This window comes from Labrus bergylta, chromosome 7 (genome assembly GCF_963930695.1).
Source record: "Labrus bergylta chromosome 7, fLabBer1.1, whole genome shotgun sequence".
NCBI lineage: Eukaryota > Metazoa > Chordata > Actinopteri > Labriformes > Labridae > Labrus > Labrus bergylta.
The window spans coordinates 26862221-26883714 of record NC_089201.1 but is presented as its reverse complement, the minus strand read 5'-3'; the positions used below and the strand labels follow the sequence as shown (position 1 = coordinate 26883714).

At 39.0% G+C, this 21494-nt stretch overlaps 3 protein-coding genes across 6 annotated transcripts; 1 reads left to right on the top strand and 2 right to left on the bottom strand.

The window, feature by feature from the left end:
* The first annotated feature begins 1439 nt into the window (after window positions 1–1439).
* tspan3a (tetraspanin 3a) lies at window positions 1440–6676 on the top strand. The gene is made up of 7 exons (XM_065957225.1): window positions 1440–1630; window positions 3036–3227; window positions 3995–4069; window positions 4295–4396; window positions 4512–4664; window positions 4756–4839; window positions 5859–6676. The coding sequence occupies exons 1-7, from the start codon at window positions 1559–1561 to the stop codon at window positions 5949–5951; spliced, it is 771 nt and encodes a 256-aa protein (XP_065813297.1). The 5' UTR covers window positions 1440–1558; the 3' UTR covers window positions 5952–6676.
* pstpip1a (proline-serine-threonine phosphatase interacting protein 1a) lies at window positions 6554–15455 on the bottom strand. Of its 2 annotated transcripts, none has more exons than XM_020631262.3 (15): window positions 15319–15455; window positions 12597–12697; window positions 12430–12504; window positions 12248–12282; window positions 12033–12139; window positions 11862–11924; window positions 11277–11381; window positions 10530–10575; window positions 10217–10296; window positions 9838–9936; window positions 9649–9745; window positions 9412–9499; window positions 9208–9284; window positions 8417–8514; window positions 6554–8317 (listed from the first exon to the last, which is right to left on the bottom strand). In XM_020631262.3, exons 1-15 carry the CDS (start codon window positions 15346–15348, stop codon window positions 8186–8188), a joined length of 1233 nt encoding a protein of 410 aa, XP_020486918.1. In that variant the 5' UTR covers window positions 15349–15455; the 3' UTR covers window positions 6554–8185. The 2 variants fall into 2 exon arrangements, with proteins under 2 accessions (XP_020486918.1, XP_020486919.1); XM_020631263.3 differs by having other exon boundaries at window positions 8417–8511.
* rcn2 (reticulocalbin 2) lies at window positions 15021–21412 on the bottom strand. 3 transcript variants are annotated; one of them, XM_020631354.3, is made up of 10 exons: window positions 21312–21400; window positions 20899–20943; window positions 20581–20653; window positions 20317–20457; window positions 20125–20227; window positions 19837–20033; window positions 19626–19739; window positions 19414–19510; window positions 19167–19306; window positions 15021–17512 (listed from the first exon to the last, which is right to left on the bottom strand). In XM_020631354.3, exons 4-10 carry the CDS (start codon window positions 20455–20457, stop codon window positions 17369–17371), a joined length of 936 nt encoding a protein of 311 aa, XP_020487010.2. In that variant the 5' UTR covers window positions 20581–20653; window positions 20899–20943; window positions 21312–21400; the 3' UTR covers window positions 15021–17368. The 3 variants fall into 3 exon arrangements, with proteins under 3 accessions (XP_020487010.2, XP_020487011.2, XP_020487012.2); XM_020631355.3 differs by lacking the exon at window positions 20581–20653 and having other exon boundaries at window positions 21312–21412; XM_020631356.3 differs by lacking the exons at window positions 20581–20653; window positions 20899–20943 and having other exon boundaries at window positions 21312–21409.
* Window positions 21413–21494: the final 82 nt, after the last annotated feature.

Genomic DNA, 21494 nt, shown 5'->3' with positions numbered 1-21494 from the left:
CACATTTTCAGGTATTTAGTCAACTTTAAACAGAATAACTTGGCTCGTAAATGTGGTGGTATAAGCTCCACAGCAAGCTGACACCTGGTTTGAATCGGGTGCCAGCCTGCATGGAGCTCAGATGTTCTGGCTTTCTCCCACATGGATTGTGGATCATAGTTTTGAAGTCCCAAATTGTACTGAAAAGCAGATAAAGCCAAACAAATAGGCACAAAGAGTGGGCACAGTGGTGCGAGGTAATTATTGTACTTGTGTAAGGGAGTATGAGACATTTTTTCAGAGATTATAAAGCATTGTGTTTATTTTATCTCAATTGAAATAGAGTGATTCTCTATATATTTTTGTGCATAATGCAAAATAAATATGATTTCAGATGACTTCAGATGTTAACATAAAAACATATCACCCTCTCTCTCTCTCTCTCTCTCTCTCTTGTAGTTATTGATCCCCAATGTTTGGGTGTAACCTAATATCTACAGTATGGCTGTAACACAAACGTTTTGGTTATTTAAAGCTTTAAATACCTACCACAACAGCTTTTTCCCTGCTGCCGTGAGACTTGTAGCACAGGACATTAAGATGGGAAGGAAGTACTTCACCCCACACCTCACAGACTAAATGGACAGTTGACCACCTCACAGTGCAATACAAGTGTGCAATATTAACCTTAAAAACAAAAAACAGTGCAATTATATAATGTGAAAAATATGTGTGCAATAACCTCAGGTGCAATAAGAGATAATAAGTGCAATAAGAAGACTTATTTATATTTTCATTTCATTGTACAGTGTTCCCCTTGTTATTATTATTATTATTGTTATTATTTTTTTTAAAGATTTATTTTTGGGCTTTTTTGTGCCTTTAATGGAGCGATAGGACAGTGGATAGAGTCAGAAATCAGGGAGAGAGAGAGAGTGAGGAATGACATACGGGAAGGAAGTCACGGGTGGGATGGGAACCCGGGCCACCCGCTGCCTCCATACATGGGGTGCGCGCACCACCAGCGCCCCCCCTTGTTATTTTTTTGTATTATATCTTTGCTTTAATACAGTGTATAACTTCTGTACAGTTTATTTTAAATCACTTACCTGTTACTACAACTTGTTTATTTTTACTCTTTTTTTCTTACAATGCTATTCTATTTTATATATAATTTCAACTCTTTTTTTTCTTAGGAGCTGAATCAGGGAGAAAAGCACAAGAATTCCAATGTACCTGTAACTGTCCTGTACCTGTGCAAATGGCAATAAACATCTATTCAATTCTAAATTGTTCTCATGAATAATGCAGGTGCAGTGAGTAATTGTTGGTAGTGCTAGGACTGTGGTGTTGGGGCCCACAGTGATATCTTTTCACGGGAGCCAGACTTCCTGGTGACGCCCCTGGTAGTTCTGGACGCGCTCGGTTGGTGGCGCTGCGTCGCTGCGTCGCCGCTGCTGCAGGCAGATCCAGTGACACAGTTGTTGAGGTATGGAGGGTGAAGTGGTGCAGCTGGCCGGGCATGTCTGAATAGAAACCAACCTGCGTTATTTTCCAACACAAACAGCATTTAAACTTCATGTTGAAGATGGGGCATTGCGGCATTACGTCGTCCAAGACGGTCCTGGTCTTTCTGAACTTGATATTTTGGGTGAGTTTGGATGTTTTGGACCGATTAGAACGTGCGTCACAGAGCTAGCTGTGTGTGTGTGTGTGTGTGTGTGTGTGTGTGTGTGTGTGTGTGTGTGTGTGTGTGTGTGTGTGTGTGTGTGTGTGTGTGTGTGTGTGTGTGTGTGTGTGTGTGTGTGTGTGTGTGTGTGTGTGTGTGTGTGTGTGTGTGTGTGTGTGTGTGTGTGTGTGTGTGTGTGTGTGTGTGTGTGTCCAGCTGCTGTGCTAGCTGCAGCAGCCGACCTTTGTTTATCCAGGGAGGGATTAGTTTGGAGTCATTACTCAACACGCATGATGTGGTAGATTAAAACAACACATTGTAAAATGAACACGTCATCACGTTATAGGGTGAAATACCCTCATTAGCTTTTTTGCAAGAATTGCAGTGATGCTTGCTGGAGTCAAACTATCCCTTGTTTTTTTTTTGACCCCTCCTTTGAAGAGCAGGCAAATCCACTGAGCCAAGGCAAATACACTACAAGCCACTACAACTGCATTAGATAGCTCAAAAGATATTTATATTCTTGCAGAGGTTTTCGATCATGTTAAGTAAAAACCCTCAGTTTATGTTGAAAATGTACATAACAGGTGTTGTTTAGGCCTATGTGGTATTTAGATAAAATACTTAATTTCAATTTCTGCTTCACAGTGATGCTTTCAAATCAATTATGTTGGTATAAATTCTTTCTTTATGTGTGTTATAAGTATTAATATGTTAACACTTCTCATTAGTCTCCTTAGTGTCATTTTGAAGTGTTCCTAATTCTAACATATTGCATAAAAATGTAATTCGTTATTTGATTAAAAGATAAACTGTTTGTCTATTAAATTGTGAAAAACTTGCGTCAATGCTTTCCAGAGCCCAACATGACATCCTCAAATGTCACCGTTTTTTTCCCCTTCCAACACCCACAGATTCAATTTATTATCAAAAAGTGAACAACAGAAAACATTCAAGAAGCTGACATTTGTGGATTTAGACTTTTTATTCATTTACATTTTATTCAAATGGGTTCTTCGGTTTCTTTAGTGATTCATGTTTTAGTTTGCTGCAGCTTTAATATAGCTCTGAAAAGTAACTACCCCTGTTAAAACAATGATATTGAGTAACAATACAGCGTTTCTATTTGAAATGTCCTGTTCCATGATTAGGGCAAAATGGGTATTTTCAAGTAAAGATCAAGTACCCCTGGCTTGTACTTGAGGAGTGTTATTAATGTTGTTACCTTGTTCCTTTGTGGATAAGTGTACTCTCAGAAATGAAAAGCTGTATAGTATATACATAGCATACTGTCCATTCTTATTTACATCCTGTTGCAACAGATCCCTCACACATTACTTGCGTGGGTAGGCTTGACAGCATCACCGCACGTTTCTGTCACCCACAGGCTGCTGCTGGTATCCTGTGTTATGTGGGCGCCTATGTCTTCATCACGTATGACGACTACGATCACTTTTTTGAAGACGTGTACACGCTCATCCCAGCAGTCACCATTATTGCAGCTGGAGCCCTGCTTTTCATTATAGGGCTCATTGGGTGCTGTGCCACTGTGAGAGAAAGCTACTGTGGACTTACAACGGTCAGTAAAGCTGTTTACTAATGTATCTCCATAGATGAAGGTTCTTGTGTCCTATTAAAGGCTTTATATGCGATTTTTTTTATTTTGATTTTTATGCTCGTATCTTCACACTGCATGTAAATTTACCTGAAATGAGCGTGATCTAGAAACACAGTTAAGCAGTGAGTACAGTATGTTATTCTCCTTTTCTCTAGTTCCTCAATTAAACAACTTTTATACATGAGGGGAGGAGTCAGCCGGCCGTCCTGGCGATGTAAACAAACTGAAGATAGGACTCTGAAAACTCTGAAAACATCACAGACAGTGGGACTCGGGTGTTACACCCATTGTAGACAGTCATGACTCACAGAGTTATTTTCAGAGGATATACTTGATTTCTACATTTAAGCGAGAAAAATCGCAGATAAAGCCTTTAAAATAACTGCTTCATCAGGATTCAGATTTTTGCCTTAAAAAGGACATTATCATTCCTCATTTCTAAATATATATAAAACAGTTACAACTGTTTACAATGTATGAATCAAATGGTATGAGGGAGAGATTTTAGATTTGAATATCTTTCTCCACGTACTGTATTTATTTACACATCTATCACAAACTGCACAAAGAGCCTGTCATTCAACTCGTTCTATGTTTTCCTAACAACGCCCAAGTGTCAGACAATCCACTATTCATTTGCATGCATGTCTTTTTTTTTTCTTTCTTTTTTTTTTTTTTTCAAAGTGTCTGTTGACTGTGCATCATTAATCCTGAAATTCAATCCACAGTTTGTCGTCATTCTCCTGCTGGTTTTCCTGACGGAAGTAGCGGTGGTGGTTCTCGGGTACATTTACAGAGCAAAGGTAAGAAAGTCAAATAACAAGTCAGCTCATGTTTGTTTTTCTCTCCGCCGTGTTTGAGACTTAACCTGTTACCTAGAAGATCACACCATGAAAGGAGAGCAGGAGCAATCAGTCCTACACTGATAACCTCGTCGAATCTGCTTGTGTTTGTAATCATTTTTATTTTTACCAGTCGAGCTGAATGTGTCATCTGATGTTTATTTTCACCTTTCTAATCTTTGCTAGGTTGAAGATGAAGTCAATACTTCAATCAGGAAAGTGTATGATGAGTACAATGGCACCAACAGCAACGCCCAGAGTCGTGCCATCGACTACGTTCAGAGACAGGTGAGGACAAATATCCTGTGTAAACAAGATGTCATGATATTCTTCTGTTTTTTTCTCTCTCTCTCTCTCTTTCACCTACATTTCTGTTAAATGGTCACTGTCTTAATTTTCACAGCTTCAGTGTTGTGGGATCCACACTTACTCAGACTGGCAGAATACACACTGGTATGAAGAATCCAAAAACAACAGTGTACCCATCAGCTGTTGCAAAGCTAACGTCGTAGGCTGCACTGGGTCCCTAACTCGTCCTGAAGATCTCTACCAAGAAGTAAAAAAAAAAGCTCCTCTTCTGACAAGTTCCTATATCAAACATCAGCTATACTTTGTTATGTGTGAATACATTCTGTGTGTGTTTGTAGGGTTGTGAGGCTCTGGTTGTGAAGAAGTTGAAGGAGATCATGATGTATGTCATCTGGACTGCATTGACATTTGCTCTCATCCAGGTATGTAATCTTCATTAAGGGTATGTGAGCTTCGTTAAGACGCCTCATTACGTAGAACATTACCATGTGTTTGTTTGTTTTTGTTTTGTTTTTAATTGCTCAAAATTATAAAAAAGGTTGTTTTTTTTTCCCCCGCAATCTTAGTCAGTGTCAGTCTGTTTCCCCAGCTTGCCCCCAGTATGTTTTCAGTATGACATATAGGAAACAATAGTGTGCATGAATAATAATGTCAAGTCTCTTGAATTAATTTTGTTTCCGTCCTAAAACTCAGTTTGTTTTTTCCCTCTCAAAATGAGATACTCATTTCCTGTTACTCAATATTGGAACTTCATTTTTACTAGATAATGTTCCATTTTTTTGTTATCTTTGCTCAAATTTCAAAAGATGTTGAGTCACACACTTTAGTCGTGTTGTAGGTTTGATGTCTGCATTATATCGTGAATCCAAAGTCCATTAACAACTCATTTGTTCTACCAGCCTGAGGTGATCAAAAACACGTCGCCTGTTTAATAAATGTTTTGAAAACCTCAGACACCGGTTAGCTTAGCTCTCATTCAGATTGAAAACAGGAAGAAGCAGCTTCTTGGGGTTTGTCCATAAATTACAAGATCGACCAACCAGCACTTCTAACGCTCACTTATCAACCCTGCTTACCTGGAAATTACATGACAAGAAATTAAACAGTCACCACACTGAGCCAAGAAAAAGTCTGATATGAAACACCCTGTAAAACATAAATTTCATGTTTTACCAATATATTTTTATAGGAATAAAACAGTGCAGTTACAACACGTTAATGAGTGAGCTTTAGGGAGGCTTGTCGGCTGATTTATTACCTGTGCGCACTCAGCCAGGCTACATATCTCTATTTTTCATGCTAAGCTAATAGCCTACCTGGCATTAGCTGCATCATACCTTACAAACATGAAAGTGGTATTAAACAGCAAACCGTGACATTTTATGCATAACATCTATAGAAGTTATTTTAAACTAATAAGGTGTTTGTCTTTTTATTCCAGATGCTGGGGATGTTATGTGCCTGTGTCGTGCTGTGCCGCAGTGGCAGAGATCCGGCGTATGAGCTTCTGATCACAGGGGGCACCATTGCATAAAGAAGAACACATTTCTCACCATAAGGCAAACTTTCAGAATATTACCCGTATCCTGGGTGAGAGCATGAACATAATCTATTAACACATTAAGCTTAAAACACTAACCCCACTAAAGTGATATATTTGACCTTGTCTCTCCAAAAACAAAGCTGATGACCAAATTCTCTCATGGTCAATGTAAATGAGATGTAGGGAGCATTCTGTTGCGTTGAGGAAGGTTTGAGAATGGATGTCCTTTTTTATTTTTACCAAGCTCAAACCTTGTTAGTCATGTTTTAAGAAAAAGGTGACAGGGTATTTTTCCTCATATGTTAGTTTGCACTGTGTGTGATTTTGCTTATTTTATATTTAATCTGTCAATTTGACTTTATACTTCCACTATTTCGTCTACTACTGTTACAGCTAAGTCTCACCAGCAGTATTTGGTCAAGAAACACCACAGCCAAAGTCACTTGTGCAGAAAGTTGTGTGTACTATGTAGCTCCACTGGTTTTTCCTAATCTGATCTCTCTTTTAAGGAGAACATCTTGCAATCCCTTTTAGTTTGTGGAATTCTTCAAGTTGAAATGCATTCTTAACTCTAGATTTACTTTGTCCTATAGTTGTTTGTTCTCTTTTTTTTTTTTTTGTCTCAACAGTCGACTGATGGTAGTTTTTAGAACTTGATTTGCTGAAATGTAGCAATGGATAGAATGTAAATAAAAAGCTGGAAAAGTTTGAAAATATGTGGCTGCACTCTCTCATTAATTGACTTTTCCCAACAACTAATCTTGTTAAAGAGCTCGGTCGTCAAAGAGCGGTCAAAATTCAGGTGAAAGTGGTTCAACTATTCAATTTGATGCTTTGGTCCAATTATTATTTTAGCTTTTCATCTTCACACTTCTTTGTATACTCTAGGGTCATGGTCAAAATAAAAGCTGAAGAAATGTATTACTGTCATGCTACTGAATGTGAAACATCCTGTGGCCACAGAGCAGCAGTTGTTGATCCTCATGTTCATTTAAAGTAATGGTAAACTCTGACTAAGACATGCATCACCCCTCTTAGCACGCAACAAGATACTTTTGAACCAGATAGAACACACTTGTCATTTACATGTCCCCATAACAGCACTCGGTTTACATTTCAGCAATTAATTTGGGATTGTTCTGGTTTGGTCTGCTTGTAATTAAAGATTGCAATCATAAGAGAAAAATAGAGCAAAGTGCTTTAAAGTTTTCAACAACAAATATTCAGGCGCTACAGACAACATTGACAGTGCAACCTTATATTGAATAAATACACATTTCTCAATCACAAATAACTTTTATGATTCAGAATCAAACTTTGTCACATCCACACATATACACACATATACACATATATATATATATATATATATCTCATTACCGGTTTGAGATCCCCGCACCCGAGGCCGCGTGGCCCCTCGGTGCTGGCGGCGGATATGTCAGAAAAAAAACATTTGTCTATTTGTATATATATATATACATATATATATATATATATATATAGGCAAACAGCAGACATCAAACATTCTGCCTAATATAAAGGGCTACAAGGCTTCTAAAACATTGATACATTAGTGCAGCTAACTTGTGCAACAGATCTCCCAGCTGTCAACGGTATGACAAGCACTCAACGCACCAGCGGTAAGGGCAAAGTAAGATGAAAACATGACACGGCAATAAATAATTCAACCATTCAACACTGTCTCATTTAACGAAGTAAACGTCCCTATCTGTAGGACAGCTTGATAATACACAGTACAGTGAATCTAATGGCAGAAGTTTTAGTCGAAAAGTTGTGACAATTGGACAATTCTGTCCTCCTGTACATGCTGCATTCGAGGGCTGTTGAAATAATAAGAACATTTTGATGTCTGTTTGGAAATTTCACTTGAGTGCTACAAGTACAAGCGATACATTTACATTTCCGAAGATTTTTTTATAAATGTGTTGCTAATCTTTTTCTTGAAATATTGTATTCAGCAAATAAGTTGCTGTCCAGATAGAGAGGCTGAGACAAATTTGAAAACTTTTTGAAAGAAAGCAGATCTTTCCTGCAGCTTCTATGAGGTTTCCTGATAGCTTCCCCACTAGGGGGCGCCCAGGTTTTGGAATTTCATACCCTACTCAGGGGCTTTAATGATGAGAGCAGTAAAAAGTATGTAAAGCACATTCAGCTGTAAGGCAGTTTCGTAGTTATGCACTCCTACCAATGGCTGTCGGGTAAATTCATTCTTTGGCGAGATAAGAACCTGGAACCAATCCTGAAAGACCATTTCTTTGCACCGTCCACCAGCCATCCTCACCTTGATCTGTGACAATCACAACATCCCCAACAGACACAGAGAGCTCGTCTGCCCCCTAAACAAGGACAGAAACACCCAGTCAGGAGATATCTCATCACATAAAAAAAGCATAGGAATATCAGAATGTGTCTCGTGTAGAAGTAAGAAATCTGACCTGTGCCTCGTACGGATACACCACCTTGTACTCCTCACTGCTCTGATTGGATCCCTTTAGTTCAGGAATGGATGCGTAAACTCCTGCCGAGGGTTCTGCTGAGGAGATAAAAAGACATAATGAGCTGTGTTGGAAGCCTTTTTTTAATTTTCCAATTTTGATCAAACAAGTAATTTAGGATTTGTTCCAACAACTGTCATTATGGAAAAGGATATTGTGACCAGTTTTAATGCAAAATATTTGATCCTGCTGCCATTATGGTAGCCTATGTGCAGGCTTGGTCTAATACTCGGGGGGAGTTTGTATTCCTATCACACTACCACTGCAGGGGGCAGATGCTTTATCCAGATTTTTCATTTATTTATTACAGCCTCTCCGCACTCTTGTCTTGTCTACTTTGTCTTTTTCGCAGTTTTCACTGACTCTCAATTCTTGTGAAGTTGGTGAAGCTTGTTTAGTTTGGTGGAAAGTTCCATGCATGTGGAGGTGGGGGTTCGTGCTAATTTGGTTACAGAAATGTTGTCATAACAAACACTAATTTCTAATCCTATTTGTGTTTCAATGTTCCTCTCCAACACTAACATGTAGATATATGTGTGTGTGTTTTTTTGATGTTGTTATTTGTTGAGCAACTCCACAATGTTCGGAAGCCACTGGTGTAAATATAGTTACTTAAGAATTAATTCACAGGTTATGCTGCAATGATCAGGGGTTTCCCAAAAAAAAACGAAATCATCATTTAGGAAATAGCAGAGCTTCTTGAACTTCTTGAAATTACTTTAGTGCCATACCATTCGACTGTGCAACCGGTTCATTGAGGCTCATTCTGGAGCCAGAGGAAATGTTTCCCTGCAGAAGATTTGAAAACCTACAAATTAAAAAAAAAAAAAGAAGGACCCAGTAATTACACAGATATTGTTATTCAAGGAGCAAAAACATAAAGTAAAAGCTCACTGATTATTTGGTAACGGTGCTCTCCATTGGGAAATACTTACCTTTTCATGACTCCACCTACAAACCCAGTGCATCCATTTCTGTCAGCGGCATTGTTCCCCTCGTAGTAACTTTGGTATTCAATTGGAGCTGTGGAGAGGCCAGTGAAATTCAGGAAATAAGAAATCAGATGCTTCAGTCGTTCACAAAAGGTGGCATTTGGAGATAATATTAAAATATCCAACTTGGAACGTATTCAAATAAAGATCAGGAAGACCGCGCAGTGAGTGGATCGCTACCTGGAGGGTTTGAACCAGTCGTTTTCATCTCCACAAAGCTGTTGTTGACCTCAATGACGTCACACTTTTCCAGTGTCATCCTCACTTCCTCGTAACACTGAAAGAGCAATTTTTATTTTTCAGAATATATTTTTTAAATATACAGCACAGGATGGTTGAAGGTTTCTTTGTAAGAACGGCCGCACACACCTCGTCATCTTTTACACACTGCATAGATAAATGGTTACTGTGCACCCATAAAGCATTCCTTAGCACACTCAGGCGGTCTTCCTCTTGTTGCTGGAACATCTGTGAAACGTACAGTTCATTAACAAACAAATTAACAAAGCAAAATGTGAACACTGCACACTATTGAGCTTGTTGCTTTGTTGATGTCATCACATGGAGGAACAGTTTGTTGCACGGAAGTAATGAGTGAGTCATTTTATAGTCTGCTACTAGGAAGTATTGCACATCCTCATTGACAGAACAGCCCATGGGTATTGCCACTCTTGGTCTAAGTCTGTGCATTTTAAAATGCATCAGCCTAACAGTGTGTAAAGCGTCAAAAACAGTCGCATTGCTTTACCTCACATGTGATGATATGTGTTGATTCCCATTCTAGGCGAGTCTTGTCAAGCTGTTCAGTGTTTGACATGTACTGCTTCTCTATAAAACAAGAGACAGAAGTCATTATAAGGTAGAACAAAAAAAAAATCACATTCATCAAGATTCTATAACACAGATGAAAACGGACATGTTTCATATCCTCACATAAAGAAATACATGTATATGCATCTATTTCCAGGATCCACAACAAAAGGAAAGTCAATGTGACCACAATTACCGTCTGCTAAACCAAAGTGGTTCCTTAAAAAAAAGGGCTTGTTATTTGTCCTTACCAGCCTCTTCCGCAGCCTCTCTGCACTGTTTAGATTTGTTGTTCATCTGTAAAAGAAAATGACACTACTTTTATTTTTCTGTACGCCCATCGTTCTACCAATACAAAGAAATATATTGTCAAAGTTTTTGACATGATCTTTGTGAATAACATTTTAAATCTGATCAGAAGCAATACGTGACTGAATAAAATTGATCTCTGTAAGTGTTTAAAAATTCTTCTGGTTGCCTTAAATTGCAACATAATACATTTTCATTTGTGTTTAAGGTTTAATACACCTTCATGTCATGTTGGCATTTTTAAATAGCTTGCATTGTTTATAAGAGAGTACAGATAGACTTTCTAAATGCCGAGGACAAGTAACAGATCTGAAGCAAACAGACTCTTGTAAGTTATCTATTGTATAACTTCTTTATGTTTGTATTATCTTGCCTTGAACATGCAATGGAATCAAACAGTTTTGGGACCGTGGGAACTGTTTCAGCCCTCCCACTTTTTAATTGATTGCGCACTACATTAACTATGAATTATTTTAGTTCCTATAACCCTTTTTTTAGAGGAACCCTATTAGCTCCTGCTTCAGAGTAGAAACCATGATGGCGTGAATGCAGACAGAAAAAAGTCATCACGGTGTGTAGTTCTCAGGCTATACTCCTTAGTCTATAGTTCCGCTTCAAAAAGTCCCCAGAACTGTTTGGTCCAAAAACACTTCATGATTAAACGAGGGGACAGGCCTTTGCAGATGTACCTTCTCGATCTGTTTAGGAGTGGCTGTTGGCGCGCTACCCAGTTTCTCTGCGTTTTGCTCTGTCTCGTCGGCCTCTTTACAGCGCTGCTCGTAGGATTTTTTTGACTGGGGAGGAAACAGAACAGAAACAGAACATGAAACTATTACCCTCATGCTTCGTTCATCACCACACTGCAGTATGCACCCCTTGACAGGAAAGGGTGGGGGTTAGGGAGGAAAGGAAGACATGTGTTTGCATGAAAAACTCAAGCAAGACCTCACTTCCTTCTCCTTAGCAGAGAGAAATATGGACTCCTTAATGTATTCTTGAAACCAGTATTTTGATTTTGATGCTACTTTGCCAAATTATTTTTAGATGGGGCTTAGCTGCACTTGAGCTGATTTTCTTGCGTATACAAGCAGGATATAGCTGCACTGAAACTGGCCCAGAGATTATTTGTGCATTACTATCATATGAAGAGGGATATTAATACACCCTGAGAAACGGATATGACTGTGGCTTTATAACTTTAAGCAAAGGGCCCTCACCACCACCAGGTCAAAACCATACAGATCATCCTAATAAAGATGTGAAATCCACCTTACTTCGATTGTTTTCTTGTAGAGAGAAACTTTAGCCTTCTGGACCTTATCCATGACGGACTCAAACTAAGAAGTGAAATACAAGAAAATGTGAGTGTAACAGGTCATCATTATCACAGAGAAGGGTGACTCTTAGATTTGCAAATGAGGAACAAAATAGCGTTCCATGGTTACCTTTTTTCTCTGCTCTTTCTGCCGCTCTCTGAACTGTTCCATTCTCTTCACCTCGTCTTTGAGCAGTCCAGATAGCTGAATGTGCAAGTTTCCTACGTTTTCAATCTCTGGGAAACACCAAAAAAAGAATGCAACTAAATTCTCAGAACTGACACAAGCCATGTATGAGTTGATAAGAGAGATCATTTTGCCAAATCATATCCTGAGTTGCTTACGTTCTTTCATTATGTCAAAAGATGTTCTTAAAGTGCTGTGAAATCCAGAAGAACAGAGGTTACTCTTTACAGATACTCCAGTGTTAATGCATCAAAATGTGTCCCGCGGGTCAGATGCTGCAGAGGAGCTACACATTCTTTAGACTCTGATAAGCTTATTAGTGCTTGAATTAAACACTTACCAGATCTCATACAAACCCCCGGCCTTGCGAGCAATTGCTACCAAATCCTTTCCATATTTCTCCTCAGCTGATGCCCTACACAAATCACAGTACAGCTGCACGTCGTAATGAGATCACTTTATTCATGCATATGCTGCAGTAAAGACATATACTGTATGTGAGCCCACCTCATTTTCAAGAGCTCCTCCATGTCTTTGCATGTCCGTCGCCCATCACTAAGTCTCTGGCTGATGGTCTCGTATCCCAGGTTACTGATGAAGTCTGACCCCTGGAACCAAAAATACCGCTTCAAATACTCAAACTGTCCATAATCAGATGAGGGTATGGAATAAGCTACATTAACTAAAAGTCTGAAGAAATGACATTTCAAATATCGTTTGTCCACTTAGAAGGAAATTATAAAACAAGTGTTAAACGGCTTGAGAATAATCTGTCAGAAAAAAATCTTGTTAGATTAGAGAAGATTTGTGTCAAGCAGTGACCTCAAATATTTGTTGGGCCGCAAGCTGCATGAGAAGTACGTTCATCCTATATGTATATTAATATAATTTGAAACCTCTGAAACAGTTTGAAACAGACATATCCTAAGAAAATAAATGTTGGGAATGTAATAAAGTAGAGGGTACATTCTCAATGCTCTATGGGTCGGTGTGGAAGAGTCTAAGACTGGATTAAACATACCATGGTGGGAAAAAAACATGCAGAGCAGAGTCTGGACTAATAATAACAGATTGTATCGTAGCAACTAGGCTTGGTCTATGCATCTTGAAGCGCCTTTATAGGCCAGAGTTAGAGAGTGGCTTTTACAGGCGCTGAGACTGATGTCTCAGAAACCATGATACCAGATTGAATACTGTAAGATCCAAAACTCAACTAGCAAAATACATAACATCTTTATGACGTTTATATCGCCATGTACCTTAATATTTAAATTAGCTTTTAACTCCTTACTGCCCAAGCAGACCTCTGAGATCGGCTGCCTTTAGGCCTGCTCACCATACCTGAGTCAAGCTTGAGGTCAGGGTGATCAGGCTTTTCCAGTTATGGCACCTCAGCTCTGGAAATAGTCTTCCACTTTCCATCTATTCAGCTGACCCTGTTTCTGCTTTTAATGCCAGCCTTAAAAACTCATTTTTACAGACTGGCATTTTTAGCTGACAGATAATTTCATCAGCGCTTCCGCTTGCAGATTGTTACTCTCCTGTTTTAATGTTTTAACAGTATGACTGAATGTTTGCTGTTTATGCATCTGTAATTGTGATCGTCTTTATTAAATTGCTTCTGTAAAGCACTTTGTGCACCCGTCTTGAAAAGTGCTCTACAAATAAGGTATTATTTTTATCATTATTATAAGAGGTGTAACATCTTAAAGAGCAATTTGGGTACTACCGGACAGGATATATATATGTATGCTGTGGCTCAATGGTAGAGTTGTCTCTCAACCAGAAGGTCGAGAGTTCAATACCCAGCTCCTGCAGGAATATGTCTGATGTGTCCTCGGGCAAGTCATTTAACCCCAAGTTGCTCCCGCTGCTTCGTCGACGGCGTATGAATGTGTATTAATGGGATTAGTTACTTCTGATGGTCTCACTACATAGCAGTGTGTGAATGTGTACGTGTGGCTGCTGGTGTAAAAGCACTTTGAGTAGTCAGAAGACTAGAAAAGTGCTATTAGCTCAGGTCCATTTACCATTTACCATTCTGTGAATGCATGTGTGCGCTTGAGTAGAGGCATGTTCTGTCCCAATAATTTGATCTAACTGGCCTTTCAGATCAGAGGCTAGGTGGGTCTTTTTTCTCCTTTTCATTAGTTTTGTATCGTCCATTGAGCGTAAACTTTGTGTATTCTGTATATTTTGTGTCACAAACTTTTTTAAACGATAAAAAAAAAAGCATTGAAAATGATAATGCTGATAAGCAAGTCTGACTTTGATGACTACTGACTGATGACTGCTTTCCTTCCACGTAGAGGTAGTGTTGTGGAATCTAATCATGAATGGAAATTGTTGCATGCTGTCTGCCGGGGTCTAAATGGAAAAACATCCAGGTGAGAAACATTACAAAAGTCCTTTCTCGTGTAAAAGTCTTCTCACTCCACTGAAATAGGACAAACCCGAGAGGAACCGTACTGATGTAGTGTCTATGGTGCACCTTTCATTTTATAATTTAAGTTCTGTCTTCAGTTTGTGTACTGACAGTAGGATGACATTGAAGAGGGAAGGGGAAGCACAGATCTTCACATTGACATTGTAAACTGAAGCTACAGTTCAACTAGTGTTTCTGATAAGCCAGTTATAGTAGTTGTGGTTAATGCTTACATAAACATTTTTAACTCTGCTCTGTTGCGTTGCTGCACAAGCTGCATAAGCTGCATGCATTTTAACCGTTACTCTCAGCAGTAATGTAAAGACAGGGTCTGATATAATGTCAGATTTTTCCTGTTGATGTTTCTGATATATTATCAGATATTTTGTCCTTCATGCTCTAGTTTTAAAAATGGTTTATGTGACATCCCTGGTTTTAGGTCACAATTGGAGCCCACATATGAAAACGATGGGATTCTCAAGACTGGTCGATAAAAGGATTTAAAAAAAAATCATGTTTTAATCATAGCATTTAGTCTACAGCCATTCAATTAGTTTCAAAGGGAGATCATGAAAGAAGGTTCACTTGTAAAGACAGGACATTTTGAACTAACTGCAGTCAAAGATGGCCTACAGATTATTAACTCAAAGATATGGTACAGTAGTCACTGACAAATGAAAGCATAAAGGAGAAGTTAGAGAGGTAAACAGAAGATTAAAGCCGCAAAAATGAAGTGAGCTATTTTTAGCATCAGCTCTGAACAAAAACATTGAAAAAAAGGTTAGCATCATAACTTAAACTCACCCAAAAGGCATCCTTAAAGTCTAATTTCATCTCGGCAGAGGTTAAACAAAAGCCCTTGTTGCGATAAACCACTCAGTAAAAAATCACTCTAGAACAGCAAGCAAGTGTAATAGGCAGTTGCTTGATGCAAATGAAACAGATCGCAACACATTCAGGAAACAAGTTTTCACACAGGAACACTCTCTCTCTCTCTCTCTCTCTCTCTGTCACTCATTTGATTAAAATAAGGAAGAGCTGCAGCATGTCAGCAGCTACCACAAAATGAGTCATTTCAGAACGCGTTTGGTACAGGAAAGAATGACCAGTGACGATGTACAGCCACAATTCAACAAACGTTTTGGAGGTCCTTTTGTCTTCAAAGCATGATCCAATTTCTACAAGACTGTCAAAATGATATTCCAAGTTGAACTGTCCTGCTCTTTAGGAGCTAATGCGTATAAAGAGTAGACAAAACTAGACAATCTGCATTTACCTGCGGAAAATGCGTGGGAATGCTGACGCTGAAATGTTTTGCAAAACACTGCTGAATGAAGAAGAATCAGTCGAAACAGCTGAAGGAATAGTAGAAGATGAAGAAAAAGTAGAAGATGTAGAAGATCAGTAGTAGAAGAATAAGGGTAGAAGTAAAAGTAGTAAAAGCAGAAGAACAAGAAGTAGAAGAAAAAGCAGTAAAAGCAGAAGAACAAGAAGTAAAAGAGGTAAAACGAGTAGTAGAAGTATTAGTAGAAGATGAAGAAACAGAAGTAGAAGTGGTAGAACAAGTGGAAGATACTGCTTAAATGCAGTCAGATAATGAGAAAAAGGGGGAAACATCTCCCTATTGAGTGCTCATTTCAAGAGCTTAAATTAAGAGTTGGTGGCTAAATGATGATTTTGTGAGCAAGAGGACAAATGGCCGAACGCGTTGATATGATTTTCATGTCTGGGATCCAAGAAATGTGGAAACCACAGCGATGTAGAAAGTTAGTCCCAAGAGGTTTGGTCAGGGAAGTTAGTGGGAAGTTTACCATTACCCCAGATGGAGAGTTATCTGGACCACCTGCAGCTTTGAAGCTCACAGTGTCAAAACCTTTGCTCCGTTTGTCCCAAAAACTCAATGTGTGAGAGAGGACAAGTTTTCCTACATTTTGAGGGTTGAATTTGAATTTGAATAGGGAAAAATTTTGTGGAAAAAGTCAAATAACTTAAAAAGTAAAAGTAGTTGAAAAGTAAAAAGTCATAGCAAACGTGTCCCGAAAGAAGCCGAATAGTATGATAGTTGAAAAAAACGTACGGAAGTAGAATAATAATAACAATAATAATACCCTGGGTACACCAATTTTCTTGTCCAGTTTTGTTATCTTACATCCGTTGCCCTCACAGATTCCTGCAGCTAAGCTTGGATGTACATTTACATTCCAATAAAGGCTGTTGATAACATGCCTCTGAAGTTTGACTTTTTGCACCATTACAATACTTATAGACAACTCGTCATCATATCTTCCGCTCCATGACACACATGTTAATGCTCAGTGGTACACTTATATGGTTCTTTAATGTATTTGCATTGTACTAAAATCAGTTAATTTTCAATGGGCATAAATGCGACTGAAACAGGTGCATCCCAAATTTTTCAACATTAACATTTTAATATAACATTGTAGTCATTATGGCCTTTAGAAAAATGTTTTTTTTGGGGAGGTGGGGTAGTGCACTATAGGCCCCTGTGGTGCAGCCGAATGGCCTTAATGGCATTTTTTCCCCCCTTACATTACTTTTACTTTTATACTTTAAGTAGTTTTGAAACCAATACTTTTACACTTTTACTTGAGTAAAAAGCTTGAGTTGATACTTCAACTTCTACAGAAGTTTTTTTAAACCCTAGTATCCATCCCCGAGTAATGAATGTGAATACTTTTGACACTTCTGGTGATGTGTTATTCTTGCAATATGTGTTGCAATATGTGCTTCTCTGCTATTTCATTTACTATTGCAACTTCATCCTGGATGAATAAGAACATAAATGGGAAGGCTAACGTCAAATCACACCGTCATGGCAATAACACTGTGGTTACAATTCATCATGGGATACATGCAGCTGTCTGCCATAGTCTGTCACTTCACTGTGCAAGAATGTCTCTTGATTTTTCAAAACTTCGGCTTCTGAGATCTTGCCGTCACCATCCTGGTCCATTTCCTTGAGGAGGTGAAAAGCCTGTTGATGACACGAGAACAAAACAACGATGAGTGAGTACATGTAGTTGGCATTGTACATAAAGTCAAAACTTTTTCTTTTTGTTTAATTGCATGCACAAATAGTTGATTTACAGATAGCACAGTCTCTTATTTGGGTGTTTTGCCCCAGTTTTCAATATATTATTGTTTAAATATCTTCAGAGCTATTGGGTCTCCCTCTTAGTCCAGCTCACTGAGCCTCAGTTGAGACTAAATTGGAGCTTGTCCTGCTTCAGAAAATGGATTAGGCTCAATCCTTGGTACTTGGCACTACAAGTCTAATTAGAGTTGTGTCAGTTTGTTTGTGTAGTTTGCTTGGACCTTGGTCTTTGCAGAGTGAAAAATAACCTCTCTAACTTGTTACTGGTACAACTTGTTGGAAGATTCCTACATGTTTTTCTTGTTTGAAGATTCAGTGATTAGTTGTACTTGTTAGTTTGACCCACATATTTGTTAATGTGTAAAGTAGAATTAAAAACCCGACACAATGCTGTAGTGGACATCACTAGATGGGCTCAGTTACACTTTTAGAAGCTATTGTCTGTGAACATAGTTTATCACTGCGTTCACAAATGCTAACTGAAACGCTCTAATGCATTTAAAATAGACTGAGCCAAAGTGGAAAATTGTCCTGAGGTCTGACGAGTCAAAATGTGACTTTCGGTTTAGAAAACCTGGATGCCCCGTCCACTGGGCTTAAGACGAGAGGGATCATCCAGCTTGTTCAGTTCCAGATCAGTGTTCAGTTCAGAAGCCAGTATCTGTGATTGTATGGGGGTGCATTAGTGCACTTGGCATGGGTAACCTGCACATTTGTGAAAGCACCTTTATATGCAGGTTGTTGGAGCAGTCAGCTTTCTGTGTGAAAGCAACAACTCAATGGAACGCTCTGCCAGACGAGATGAAGAACTGTAATGCTATCGGCACCTTAAAAAACAAACTGAAAAATCTGCTGAAATATGCTCAATTCTGTAACCGCTGATCTTAATCAATTAATGCATTATGTTTGTGTTGCTATGTGATGTTTTAATTGTGACCTGGCGAGGGACTGCAGATGTAAACTAGCTCTAAGCTAACTCTGGTACAATGCATCAAATGGCAACATTTATGTTTAATATCGTACATGTTCCCTTTACAAATAAAAAGTAAAAAAAAAAAAATGCTGCCCAATAGACAACTTCTTTTTAAAGGAAGGTCTTGTTAATTTAATAAAGACAATGCCAAACCACATTGTAGACATATTACAAGAGCATGGCTCTGTTGTAAAGGTGTCCAGGTGATAACGTGGCCTGCCTGCAGTCCTGACCTGTCACCCATTGAAAATGTTTGGAGCATCATGCCACACACTTTGTGGCATTAAAGCAAGTGTGTGTGTGTTTTGATATATTGTCTTTGTGCTATTCTCAATCAAATTTGTGGTTTCAATATTTTTCTTATCATCATGCTGTTTTTATTTACATTTATTACCAAATGTCCAAACGTTATTGAATATAGGTTTCTGTAAACTGACGAGGCTAAGGCTTAAGCAGCATGCAGATGCACTACTTTTACATGCAATCAAACAAAAGTTTTATATCGATATTACGTATAATGCCAACAAATTCTAGGCAAATGTTGGAACAGCTGCATCTCACCTCTTCTCTTGCTGAACCATAGCTGTTAGGCGCAACCCAGCGAAGCTGCTCCTCTCGATTCAACTTGCCGTCCTTATCCTGATCATAGAGGTCTTTAAACCGCACTCTTTCTTCAATCTCCCACTGTGAAGGGGAATCCTCTGATAACAAACAGAAAGTGTTACAACTGCATGATGGCTGTACAACAAAGAGAAAATAAAGAACAAACAGATCATTCTGTGCTTGAAAGTAATCTCTGTGGCCTCACCACCATCACCACGAACATCTCCGATAAATTCACTGAGACTGATGAATCCATCTTTATCTGAGTCATATTCACCCAACACATCTTCAATGGCAAAATCCTATCAAAAAAAGAGGGCAAATCAATCGGTTCTAACATGAAAGACAAAGAGAACTCTACAATGAGTGGATGAATCAAATAATATACGGTTTTGCGGGGGAAGGAGTTTGTCTTACAGCCATGTGATCCACTTCAGATGGGTGGGTGAAGGCAAGAAACTCTGTCACATTAAGCCCTGCTGTATTGTCTGCATCAGCGAAGTCAAATCGCCTCCTCTCCTTCAGATGGAGCTAATGGGGGACATTATCCTGTGTTTATTGGTCATGGATAAATGAGACTGCGTTATAAAAGGTGACTGTTAACACAGGACAAAACTATTATACCTACATGTCGAAGAGACTCCTGCTCTGGATCCTCCAGGACTGCGTCATCATCAAAACTAATGAGCTGGTTATGTGCGACAGTGTTGTATTCCTCCCACGTTACAACACCATCTCTGTTGGTGTCAAACTCAGGGAACCGCTCCTTTGCATCATCCAGAGCGTATGTTCTGTAAACGTGCTGAATCCAAAGAGTGATCTCCTCTGTACATAAAAGGCATTACAGGGCGAGTACCATTTTATTAGTTGTTGTTTTTCTTCTTCTGTCTTTTAAAATGTTGAGACATATATTCACCTTCACTTAGCAGGCTGTCAGCATTTGTGTCAATCCTCTTCACAATCTCCATCATCTTTTTCCTCTGTTCTGCCGGGCTAAGTTGCTTTATCTCCTCTGTGTCCTTGAGGTTCATGCAATAAGAGAACGAGCGAGTGATTAAAGAGGGTAGCGAGTGAGTTTAAGAGACAAACAGTACAGATATTTAGTAACCTCATCTCCCAGCAGGATGTTCAGGTCATGTTCAGGGTTGTGCTGCTCGCCGGTGTAATGATCTCCAGGATGTTGGTGGGAGCTTTGAGCAATTCCAAATCGAAGTAGCAGCAGCAGCAGCAACAATGCAGAGGATGCCATCTGTTGACAAGAACAGGAATGTGCAACATATCGAATTTAAAAAACAGGATTTTGTGCAACTAAATAACTTCCAATGAGATTCATCAGAGCAAAACAGAGGTACAAAACTGTGACAGGGGTAACCTTGGGGTCAGCTGGTTGAGGTTCAAACAAACTGAACTTTGTATTTCAGCCTGGACATGCAAAATGATGATTCCTGCAATTATTACAAGAAACGACGACGTGAATAGAGAGTGGAACCAAAAGTCTGGTAAAATGTACAATTCGAGTTGATTAAATTCCAGTTTATTTCCATGTTTAACTTGTGTTTGGGAGGGGAATATGAATGAGAAAGGTAGATATCGACAGCGTTAAAGTCACTATAAAAAACGTTAAACTAAAACAATACAACATTTAAGTTCTTTAAAGATTAAATACACTGTCAACAGTGACTGTTATTACCGTGAGTTTCCGTACGAGAGTATCCCTCAAACTGTGCACACAGACCTGCAGACACAAACACAAGAGAGCTGCAAGATCGATGTACTTCCGGTCGCATACTTCAAAATAAGAGCCTGATGATGTTTAAGGTTTTTGGGAATTTACAGTTTTAAGTAATTCCTTTCAACCCGGTCAGGGTGGCATGCATAAGAAATTAATTGCAAACAACATTTTTGATTTAAAGGGATATAGTTTAGTAGTAGGGAGCCCTTAATTTCCAAGACATTAATTGATATTTCAGATTCCGATCTAGTGTTCGTTGTCTTCTCTTTTTATTTAATTGCAGTATTTTCACGCTACATTTTGTTGTTGTAGTTTTCCAGGGGGGCGGGGGGGGGAGCTACTAAACGCTCTAATACTGAAAGCAGACTTACTTGTTTTCTGGGTTCCTCACTTTTCGGGTTTACGACGACTTTACAATTACTGAGAACTCAACCAAACGTCCCGCCCGATCTTCCTGGTTGCCATGGTAGGCAGCGTGAAGCCCCCGCCCCCCCCCCGCAAGGATTATACACCCCGCCTTTTTTGAGCTAAACTATCACGCACATGATTGGCTG

Coding starts and splice junctions, on each gene's coding strand:
- pstpip1a (XM_020631262.3), bottom strand. CDS start 15,348: ATGAAATTAGACTTTAAGGATGCCTTTTGG. Junction 12,140..12,247: donor TTTTGACATAATGAAAGAAC/GTAAGCAACTCA, acceptor GGTGTTTCCCAG/AGATTGAAAACGTAGGAAAC. Junction 11,382..11,861: donor TCTACAAGAAAACAATCGAA/GTAAGGTGGATT, acceptor TTTCCTCCCCAG/TCAAAAAAATCCTACGAGCA.
- tspan3a (XM_065957225.1), top strand. CDS start 1,559: ATGTTGAAGATGGGGCATTGCGGCATTACGTCGTCCAAGACGGTCCTG. Junction 4,397..4,511: donor TCGACTACGTTCAGAGACAG/GTGAGGACAAAT, acceptor TAATTTTCACAG/CTTCAGTGTTGTGGGATCCA. Junction 4,840..5,858: donor TGACATTTGCTCTCATCCAG/GTATGTAATCTT, acceptor TTTTTATTCCAG/ATGCTGGGGATGTTATGTGC.
- rcn2 (XM_020631355.3), bottom strand. CDS start 20,457: ATGGCATCCTCTGCATTGTTGCTGCTGCTGCTGCTACTTCGATTTGGA. Junction 20,228..20,316: donor ACATCCTGCTGGGAGATGAG/GTTACTAAATAT, acceptor ATGAACCTCAAG/GACACAGAGGAGATAAAGCA. Junction 20,034..20,124: donor TGACAGCCTGCTAAGTGAAG/GTGAATATATGT, acceptor TTTTATGTACAG/AGGAGATCACTCTTTGGATT.